Below are 10,570 nucleotides of genomic sequence, written 5' to 3' on the forward strand. Positions count from 1 at the left end.
GGTTCTCCTGCCGGGTAGGGGTGTGGGAATTCGGTTGCTGGCGACTAAGCTCGTTTGAACTCGGGAGGCGCCCGCTGTCCCGCACAGTTGCGCTATTGGCATGACTTGCTCTCTCTCTAAATAGGCTTAGCTTGTTCCGTGTCAGGTTTTTGGGTGACTTTTATTTTTTTCATATTGCTTATGGTCTTGTTCACTCATTTGTGCTATTTTCCAGCCTTCTGTTAAATGATTTCTTTCTGTTTGCTTTTTTGTTAGTTAGCTCATCTGATGATGATCGTGATGATTTGCAGGATGCTGCAAAGTGATCATATGCGCTGTGCCTGGTGGTGTGATAAGGCAGTCTGAAAAATGTCAGTTATTATAAACTTGTTAGACCTCAGATTAGGACAAGAAAGGGAGTGGGCACTGGGAGTAGCTTTAAGGGAGGAAATGTAAAGGGAATAATGCTGAGATTAAAAAGCAGAGCAAGTACAGCTGAGCTGTCCTAAAGAGAAGTATATTTTCCCATTGCCGTTCTCTGTTTGACTTGTCTGAATACAGATAGAAGTGTAATTCAAATGGATTTCAGTCTTTTCTAAAGATAGGCTGAAGTCAGCAGGCATTCTACGCAAATCCTAATAGGCAAGAAAACCTCCTATAACAAATCTTGAGGTACTGGACACGTGACAACATGTTAATATAAACTTAGGTTTTTTCCTCTTGATTGTTTATATATGGCTTATTAGTATCAGGGAATGTGGGAGGGAAGTTTGTTCTGCTTATGAACTGGGATAGACGTCCACTAGCTGTAAATTCTTTAAAATAGGCTTGAACCTTGCATGAAGAGCTCTACCCATGTGTGAAGTTAAAGTAGGACAGTTGTTTGGCTAAAGGCTTAGATTTATTCCCCTCAGTCAGAAAGGAACCTATTTTATTTCAGATTTGTAGTTTTCTAAGAAAATCGTAGAAATCCCCAAATATGAATAACCTAAAAGGCAACATGAAAAAATTGGCAGGTGACTAAAATAGTAATTTATTTTAACATATTTTACTCAGTAAAAACAAAATTACTGAAGTAATTCTAAGATGCTACTTCACAGTGCAAAAGAAACTCGATTTTTCTGTTCTTTGACCATGCTAAAGCAGTGATAGTCCTAATAGTGAAATGCATTCAGACTGCGTATTTTAGTTTATTAACTATAGAATTAACTTTAACTATAGAATAGAATAGTATTTATATAGCTATGAAACAGTATGTGTAGGAGATGTGGTAACTCTGGTATTACCACAGAGACTCCATTTTATGAGGCTGTTTTGTGGTTTATGCTTTGCAAGTGGCACATTGTATCACTATCATCATCAGTGTTCTGCTTGTAAATAGCATGTAGACAGGGCTTGGCTTTTAGGTGTTTGAAAATTCTGTGATGCGCTTTAGTTACACAAATGTACGCTTTCTAAATTTTTTGCAGCTAACTTTTCTGAGGAAGTAGTCGAAAGCTTTCCGTCCAGTATCTCTACTGGTATATACTATGGATGGGCCTGTGTTGGAAATGGAGATGTGCATAAAATGGTTTTGAGCATAGGATAGAATCCTTTCTATAAGAATATTAAGAAATCAGTGGTCAGAATTTTGCCTTGTGTGGTACTTTGATTATAATAAATGAGCCAGACATTGACTTTGAATAAGGTAAGCAAAATTTGATCTGTAAATCAGATTAGAAATTCCATTTGCTCTTAGAAATGTATTTGGTATCCATCTCAAATGTTTGTATTCTGGGGAGGAAAAAACCCAAATCCCCAAAACCCCTCAGGAGCCGTAGAGCATGCAGCTTTAGATAAATAGAATTTATTTTCATTTGCCTTTTCCACCATTACTTGAAAACTTATGAAATAAAAATTCATATTTCCAAAGTGGTTTTTGCTTATTGTGCTGATAGCTAGATAAATATAAGCTTAATAGATGTATTCAGTTTAGTGGTTATGAGACCCTTAGAGTGAGCTGGAACATACTAATCTCTCATCCTTTGCAATCCTTCCACGTTTAAAGTACGAGGTTCTGGGGCATCTTAATTTGTAATGATTTTCCGGTAATTCTTCTCTTAAATGGTGGAATCCATACATGTGGTGCTGTGGCTTGATATACAGAATCAAGATCCAAAACTACACAGTAACAGGGCAGAGTTAAAATCCTGAACTGTGGCATCTATTTTTTTCTTGCTGTGAGGTGCTGGTGCTTTTCCTGAGTCTTGTAGAACTTCGTTTTAATTGCTAATACTTGGAAGCCGTTTTATTTTGACATGAATCCCTGCTTTGAAGATAGCTGCCTTTACTCTTTTTAGAATTTTATCATTCGGTTCCTGTGAGTTACTTGTAAAGCTCTCTTTAAAGCAGCTGTTTCAATGAAATTCATTACAGTTATTTGGACTCAGGAACTCAATGATCAAATCTAGGCATTATTTGTGATTTTCTGCCTTGAAAATCTTACCTCTGAAATAAATATCAGAATGTTCTTAAATGCCATGCAAAGTACAATTCTCCCTACTAACATAGTCAAAAGCTCTAGCCTCTTAATCTTGCATTATACATGTTAGATTCTCTCAGTTTTCCTGATATGTGTGGGAGACAATTTGAATTAGAGGTATTAGCTGAACATCCTTGCAACAACGGAAATAAACTAAAAATGCATCATGATAATTGTTAATGTATTTCTCTTCTTTTAGGAAACACACGTTATCCAGACTTTCAAGGACGACTTTTATGGAGAGATTCTTAGTATGGTCATTATTGGATATATTCGACCAGAAAAAAACTTCAGTTCTTTAGGTCAGTATTGCAGGTCTCTTAAACTGATGTTTTATTTGCCATGTTCTTGCATATTGAAAGAACATTGCTCTCTCTCTGTCTTCATAATCAGCTGTTTCATGTAGGGTAGCTGTTTCTTGTAATCAGCTGTTTCATGTAGCTGTTTCTCAAGGGTAGAGAGGCCTTACGGAGAGATTTGGATGGGCTACAGAGAGCTGGGCAATCACCAACCACATGAAATTTAACAAGAGCAAGTGCTGGATTCTGCATCTGGGACGGGATAATCCCGGTTATATGTACAAATTTGGGGACGAGAGGCTGGAGAGCAGCCCCACAGAAAGAGATCTGGGGGTTTGGGTTGGTGGCAAGTTGAGTATGAGTCAACAGTGTGGCTTGGCAGCCAAAAGGGCCAACTGTGTCCTGGGGTGCATCAAGCACAGCGTAGCTAGCCGGTCGAGGGAGGTGATTGTCCTACTCTACACTGCACTGGTGCGGCCCCACCTCGAGTACTGTGTGCAGTTTTGGGCACCTCAATATAAGAAGGACATCAAACTATTAGAGTGTGTCCAGAGAATGGCAACCAAGATGGTGAAGGGCCTTAAGGGCAAGACTTACAAGGAGCAGCTGTGGTCACTTGGCTTGTTCAGCTGGGAGAAGAGAAGGCTGAGGGCTGACCTCATCACAGTCTACACCTTCCTCAAGGGTGGCAGCAGAGGGGGAGGTGCTGATCTCCTCTCTCTGGTGACCAGCGATAGGACACGAGGAAATGGAAAGGAGCTGCGTCAGGGGGAGTTCAGACTGGACATTAGGAAAAGGTTCTTCACTGAGAGGGTGGTCGGTCACTGGAACAGGCTCCCAAGGGAAGTGGTCACGGCACAAAGCCTGTCAGAGTTCAAGGAGAGCCTGGATGATGCTCTTAGTCATATGGTTTAGTTTCAGGTAGTCCTGCGAGGACCAGGGAGTTGGACTCAATGATCTGTATGGTTCCCTTCCAACTTGAGATATTCTATGATTCTGTCTTACCTTTGACTTCTCAGTAAAATGTTTTTTCCAGCTGAATCTACTTACATATATATTGGTAATATTAAAAAAATCAAAACCCCACAGCTTCCAGGCTATTAGTAGTTAGTTATTTCAGTCTAAAAATTATATTGTCGTGTCAGTTGTCTGAGGAGTAGCTTGAAAATCATCAGCTTGTTGTAAAAGCCTTGGTCTAGTCTGTCCGTTTCTTTTAAAAATGCATCTATATTAAAACTGAAACAGTTAATGAAATTCTGTTGACTTTTTTGATAAAATGTCTTGGAACAAGGAAAAAGTAGTGTTTACAGCAGTAAAAAGTGCAACGCATGTCAAAAGCATGTCATTTTAGACATTTAGTTGCCTTTCCAACTTCATACTAAATACGTTCTGTGTGATTGTTTTCTGGTGTTTTGTAGTACACCCTTTTTCACTTGCTATTGTGTGTTCAAAATTCAGACTAGCTTTTAAATATTGTTTTTCTTACTTCTCTTTTGCAGACGCGCTCATTTCAGCAATTCAAGAAGACACTGTAGAGGCAAAAAGACAGCTAGATTTACCAGAACATCTTAAACTCAAAAGAGGACAACTTCTTTCATCTGCCAGAAGGCAAAACAATAAACCACTAAACAAAACCATGTGGGGTTTTTTCATCTCATGGAGCGCTTTTCTGTGCACTACTATGTATCATGTATCATTCGATATATGACGTATGCATGTGTACTGGCTCTCCATCAACTCTGGGATGGAGTTAATTTTCTTCATAGCAGCTCATATGGTGCTGTGTTTTAGATTTGTGACCAAAACAATGAACATAACGCACTAATGTTTTAGCTATTCCTCCTTGCACAGAATCATGGCCTTCTCTGTTTCTTACTCTGCTCCCGCAGTGAATATATTGGGGCTGTGCAAGAGGCTGGGAGGGGACACAACCGGACAAGTGACCTGAACTAACCAGAGATACTCCATGCCATCTAATGGTCATGCTGAGCAATAAAATGGAGAGGAGGGGCTTTAGGGAGGTTGGCCATCTTTTGTTTGGGAATTGGCTGGGTATCTGGTGAGTGATTGCTTTTGCATCACTTGTTTTGTTTTCTTTTTTCCTTCCACTTCTGCTTCGCTTGTTAATCTATTTTTATCTTGACCCACAAGATTTCCTGCTTTTATTCTTCCATTCTTCTTTCCCTGTCCCACTGGGGGAGGTGTGGGGGAAGTGAGCTAGTGGCTGTATGATGTTTAGCTGCCTACCAGGGTTATCCTGCAACAACATGTTTAGGTAGTTGTGATTGGAACTGAAGACTAAAACCACACAAGATGATTTAAGTTTGTTTGTGTAGCTTGATCATTTAACCAGTCATGCAAAAGGAGTAGAAGGCTATTTTAGGTCTTTACAGAAAAATTGTGAATCCAAATGTTACCAATCATTTAGAGATCTTAGCACGTGTGGAAGAAGACCAAAGTTAGTTGTGACCTCTTCTGCCCCTAAGGTGTGGAGAGTTAAATACTTCAATGAAGACTGTCAGTTTTTCAGACAGAGAATGTTATTCCAAACTCTTTTGCCAATTTTATTTCATTCTTAATCTGGATTATAGGTAGCAACTTAGAAAATTTTTGTATTGACTGAGTCAAAAATTTACCTGTGGTGTGGGAAGATTAGGTGACACTAATAAGAATAGTTCACTATAGTTCCTATTTTTGATATGCTATACAGCTGTCATGGTTGTAGCTGTCATTTAAATTGAAATTATTGTAATTTTAATAGAAATAGAGGAAATGACTGTTACTCATCGAGTTACTGGAATGTGGTACAGGTAGTTCTGCCTAGTTGACTGTGCATATCACAACACGTAACCTGTGTAGTTGCCTTCTGAGCAAGCGTTTCACTGAAGCTCAGGAAGTGAATGACAGGGAGAAAGTTGGTGCACTGCACAAGTTCAGGCTTAAAGGGTGCAGAACCAGTGTAACAATATTTCTGCTCTTTGGGCCCTAAGGTGGAGGAGGTAACTAAAGGCAACTGCATTTGATTGCTGCTGGCAGCTGCCTTAGATGAGGAAAACTTCTGGGCTGTTCACTATACTGACAGTGAAATGAATGACTTCAAGGTTGAAGTTAGCATGTAAGGCACAGGAAAATCCTTTCAACCCTCTACACTAAGTGCAGGTAAGATCCAAACTTCTGGCTGCAAATCAGTGAAAGTCTTTGGGGATTCCTGGAATAATATATCAACACTTTAGTAGAGTATTTATTACAAGTTACTGAGGCCTTTCCCACTCTGAAATGTTTGCACAGGTAAATGGAGGGTGTGTTGTCAAAATTGATAGTAATTTGGAAAATATTTGTTAAAATCATATAGTACGTATGTATATATAGTGTGCGTGCACTTCCAAATCTACTCCCCCCCACCCCAATACAATTTTTTGAAATTCCTCCTTGTCCTATCCCATTCTGATCCTGCATTTCACTGTAGAGTTTGAGAGAGCTCTGTCAGGGTAGCCTTATGGGAATTCTCTGTGGTGGGCACTGTCAGCCTGCCAGGGTTCTAGTTCATAATGTTTTAACTTGCAGCCAATCTCATGGGGTATTTGGGAAAAGGCCTTGAGCAAGTCAAGGAGTCCTTGTAGCTGTGCAGGACTTCAGCTGAAACTTGATTATTCAGATGAATTGCTCATCAGTCCTGTTGATGGCAAAGATGGAAGGGATATATACCTCTTGAGGGAAGAAAGAATAATTTCTATAAAAGCACTTATTACAATAAGCAGCATTTTTACCTCTGTTGCTAAGGTTGTTTATAAATTTAACTCCCCAAAGACACTGTGGGTTTTGTCCTAACTGTTGCCTGGACATTTTCAGCATGCTTTGGCCTTCCTTGTAGGAAAGTATTGAAAGAAAATGAACTTATCTGCTGTCAGAAATACTTTCTTTAAAAGAAACAAACAAAAAACCTCCCAACAATTTAATGGACTTTTACTGTATGCATGTTGGAAATCTGTACAAGAATTTTCTTGAAAGTGATTTTTTTTTTTTCCCCTCCACTTTAAAACTGAGCAATGACAGGAGAATTTTTTTCAACTTTTTTTCCCCAGTGGAGGGAGGCATTCTTGAGTATATAACAATGTCAAGGTCATCTTTTATATTTTACTTTTCTGGAAGAACAAATAGTAGCCGTGGTAGTCAATGTAACACATATTCAAGAACATATTTAAAGAATAAATCTTTATTGATTGTGTTATTATAGCTAAGCTCATAGCTGCCTTTTAATTTTTATTTTTTTTTGCCAGTGATTTCATGTGTCTGTTGTGGAAATCGTAGTGCCTTAAGCTGGTTGTCCTAGTAACACTATTCTGTAACTGCTAATGAATGCTACTATCCAAAATTCATTTCATCATTTGGCTTTAAAACCACTATGCTTGAGGATAGAGAACAGTAGCTAGAGGAAAACTTGAGAAACTTAGTTTGCTCACAGCTCTCACCTGGACTGTGAAGTATGTATACAGTAAAGTAATAAAGTGCTCTTTGCATGCTTGCCTTCAAGTTAGAGAAAATGTAATTGCATTCATTTGGCTGAGTGTACCTATCTCTGCGCATTATTTAATACCAAATATTGTATATTGATTTTTAAGTTCAATACATGACTCCTAGCACAGTATAAACTTTATGAAGGGTTATATTTTTGTATTATGTGCAAATAACTATTTCAATTTATGTTGTGACACTGTACCATTAATAAAAGAATGTAACTGAGAAAGTAGCGATGCTGCTTATCACAGGTTTTCTGATTGACTGTATTATATGTGATGCAAATCATCTGTGCATATTCCTTAGCATATACTGAAAGAGGTGCTGCAGAGTTCTTTCAGTACGATGCTTAAACTTCTTTCAGTTTTGGGGGGAGGAGAATTGTTGTTCTTGCTTACAAACTTGGTGCTACATTATTTATGTTCCAGGGGTTTGCAGTTCTTTATTTGTAAGGCAATATGGGAACACCAAGTGAGGCATAAAGGTCACTGAAATTGTTGGAGTTCAAGCAATATAAGTATTTCCAGTTTCAAATACTTTTAAAATAAAGCCTGTGGTGCATTTTAATTGACTGTCTCCTTCTGAAGTCTATTACTGTTCTGAAATGGAGTTTGTTGACAATATGAGAATAACAGTATAAGAATTTTTTTCAAATGCAATACAGATGATAATGGTCTTATTTGGATAGCTGTGGCATTAAACTATCTGATGTTCTAATAGCCTAAATAACCTGTGCTTAGCAGATGTTAAAATGCAGCATACCTTTACGTTTAGAAAATGTAAAGGCACAATGTGCACAGACAAATAGTCTGCAATGGTTATTCATACAGGCTTCTTGTATGGCTAGCTATATTTTGAATTTGGAGTCTTCCTAGAAACAGATATGGAACCTGTATTCAGTTGGTATCCTTTTTACTTTAGAACAGATTCCCTATGTATACAACGTAATGTTCTCGAAATCTGCCTGAAAATGAAACCTGGCTTGCTAAAACCTGAAAATCAATTAGAAACCCATGATTTTTAAATATATATATATTTATATACCTATAAAATTAGAATAGTTATGTTAAATTGTTACTGATGTGAATATGCTTTCATTTATTTTTAGTAACTTACATATTGTGGACATGGAGACTGTCATAGTTTTCCAAATGAATACAGTGAATTAAAATGCTGGAAAGGAAAGTGTCATCAGCATTTCTACTGAAGAGTGGCACTAGTGTGAAGTCTGGTTTACTGGAAACTCCACAAATGAATGACAATAGTAAAGAAAGAGGTGCAAGGGGAAGGAACAAAAAACCAGAAAGATCTTGCGATGGAAAAAAGCTTGATAAGCAAGAAGATAAGAGAAATTTGCCAAAGATAATAAGTGTGAAGACTAGTTTACTGATATTTTTGCAACCTCATTTGCCACATCCACGTTGAGAGATTGTACTGAGCCAAAGGGGATGAAAGTTCTTAGTCCTTTGGCTAGTTGCAGATGTGTATCTGAGAACTGCAGCTAAATATAATAATCACAAAGCTGCAGTAGGTGAACTTTGAAAGTTTGCTTCAAAAGACTTTGTACTATTTTGATATCTTTGATACCTTGATATTTTGATAACTTTGGTATCCTTCTTAGAAAGCCATTTCTAAATTGCTATGTAGAGATAACAGTTGGTATCCTTTTTAATTCTTATACTGCCTTAGACTTATAGCAATTCTTGGAAATAGTTTATTCAGTTTCTAGTCTGTGAAAATCACCACTTTGTTGTATAATAGTAAGGGCCAGTATTGCTGTTCAGTAAGTTTTGTGTCTGAGGAGGCTTCTGACAACGACTTGGTTCCTAGGGCGCTTTCCTTTGCCATGCCTAGCACAGTTACGTGTCTCAGTCTTATGCAAAGCTTTGTAAGGGTGATTGCCTAAAAACTTTCACAGAAAAAAGTGTTCATAGGTTGTTTAAACTAGCTAAAATTAAAGTGTGTCTGAAAACCAGTCCCACTCTCGGGATTTTTGTGCTTATTTAGGACTTAGGGGAGCTACATCCTCAGAATTCTATAACCTGAAAATAGATTTGTCTATACCCTTTATTTCGAAATTTAAAACTGTTTGGTTCTTTTAGAAGCCAGGTGGAATGAGTTGCATCCTGTTCTTCTGTTCTGGTTCGATTGTTTAAACATTCATCTGGGTCAGGGCAAGGGTCTGTCTGCTACAGCTGAAAATGAATCAAACCTGTATCTTGAAACATATTAATCTGGCTCAGGCCTCTTGGGGAAAAGTTTCTCTCATACTTTCACGCTGATATAACCTCTATGTGGCATCCCTAAAGTTGCATCAGAACAGAATGTAATGTAGCGTGGTGTTGTGGGTATGTCATAAGGATTGCTTTTTGCGTTAGATGGAGTGGACTCTTCAGTGTACTTTGGTATTTGTCATGGATCATGCTGTTGTTCTAACAGCACAGTGTCCACACTGGAGGCATGGATTTAAAAGCTACATCCTCGAGCACCTGTGTTCTTCAGGTTTCTGTTTAACACTCAAGCACTGTAATTTCCAAGGATTCAGATGGTCTACTAGTTTTCATTCTGGAACTGGAATGATATAAAAAAATATCAAATTGCCTTCAAATTTATTTTGTAATGAACATGGTCTATACAGGGCTATAATTTTTTCCCCTAATTTTCTTGTCTTTTTCTCCCTTTTCTCTGAAGGGAGAAGAAAGATGTAAGAAAAATTATAAACAGAAGGCCCTGCTTGCAAGTTTTCTAACCATCACACTAGCATTATTTGTTGCTCCAGGGGAGTATTTGTGACCTACTTAGGTTTTTAAGGGGACTAGAACTTTATAAACATTGCTGACAATGACGGTTAATATATAAATAATTATATAACTTAGGATACTGACTATGTAATGGATGTTTTCTGTAATGACTGAGAATTTAATCTTGCCTTTTTTTTTTGTGGCTCAGAGTAGCAAAGTGCTTAGTATCTTTTTTTAGTTTGTTCTGAGGTTATGATTAGCTTGCTTTTCCATAGCGCTAAGATTTGTCAGTGAAAGAAGGTAGGATTCAGTGCAATGAATACAGTAAGATTTGTATTTGGCTTTTTTTTTTTTTAAACTAATGATGAGATACTTAAGTGACAAAATTAGGTTTTTGCATCAGAATAAAAAAAAAGATCTGGGAAATGAATCATAGAATCATTAAGGTTGGAAGAGACCTCTAAGATCATCGAGTCCAACCGTCAACCCAACACCACCATGCCCACTAAACCATG

The 10,570-nt window shown here is 37.8% G+C and overlaps 1 protein-coding gene across 1 annotated transcript in view; it reads left to right on the plus strand.

Moving 5' to 3' along the window:
* The window catches only part of RFK (riboflavin kinase), an 18,040-nt gene extending 13,200 nt beyond the window's left edge, over window positions 1-4,840 (plus strand). Inside the window, 4 exon segments of the mRNA XM_009328170.1 lie at window positions 1,449-1,600; window positions 2,700-2,802; window positions 4,299-4,375; window positions 4,377-4,840. Coding sequence (XP_009326445.1) covers window positions 1,449-1,600; window positions 2,700-2,802; window positions 4,299-4,375; window positions 4,377-4,427 — 383 coding nt within the window. The 3' untranslated portion in view covers window positions 4,428-4,840.
* Window positions 4,841-10,570: the final 5,730 nt, after the last annotated feature.

This window comes from Pygoscelis adeliae, unplaced genomic scaffold (assembly GCF_000699105.1).
Source record: "Pygoscelis adeliae isolate BGI_AS28 unplaced genomic scaffold, ASM69910v1 Scaffold45, whole genome shotgun sequence".
NCBI classification, from domain to species: Eukaryota; Metazoa; Chordata; class Aves; order Sphenisciformes; family Spheniscidae; genus Pygoscelis; species Pygoscelis adeliae.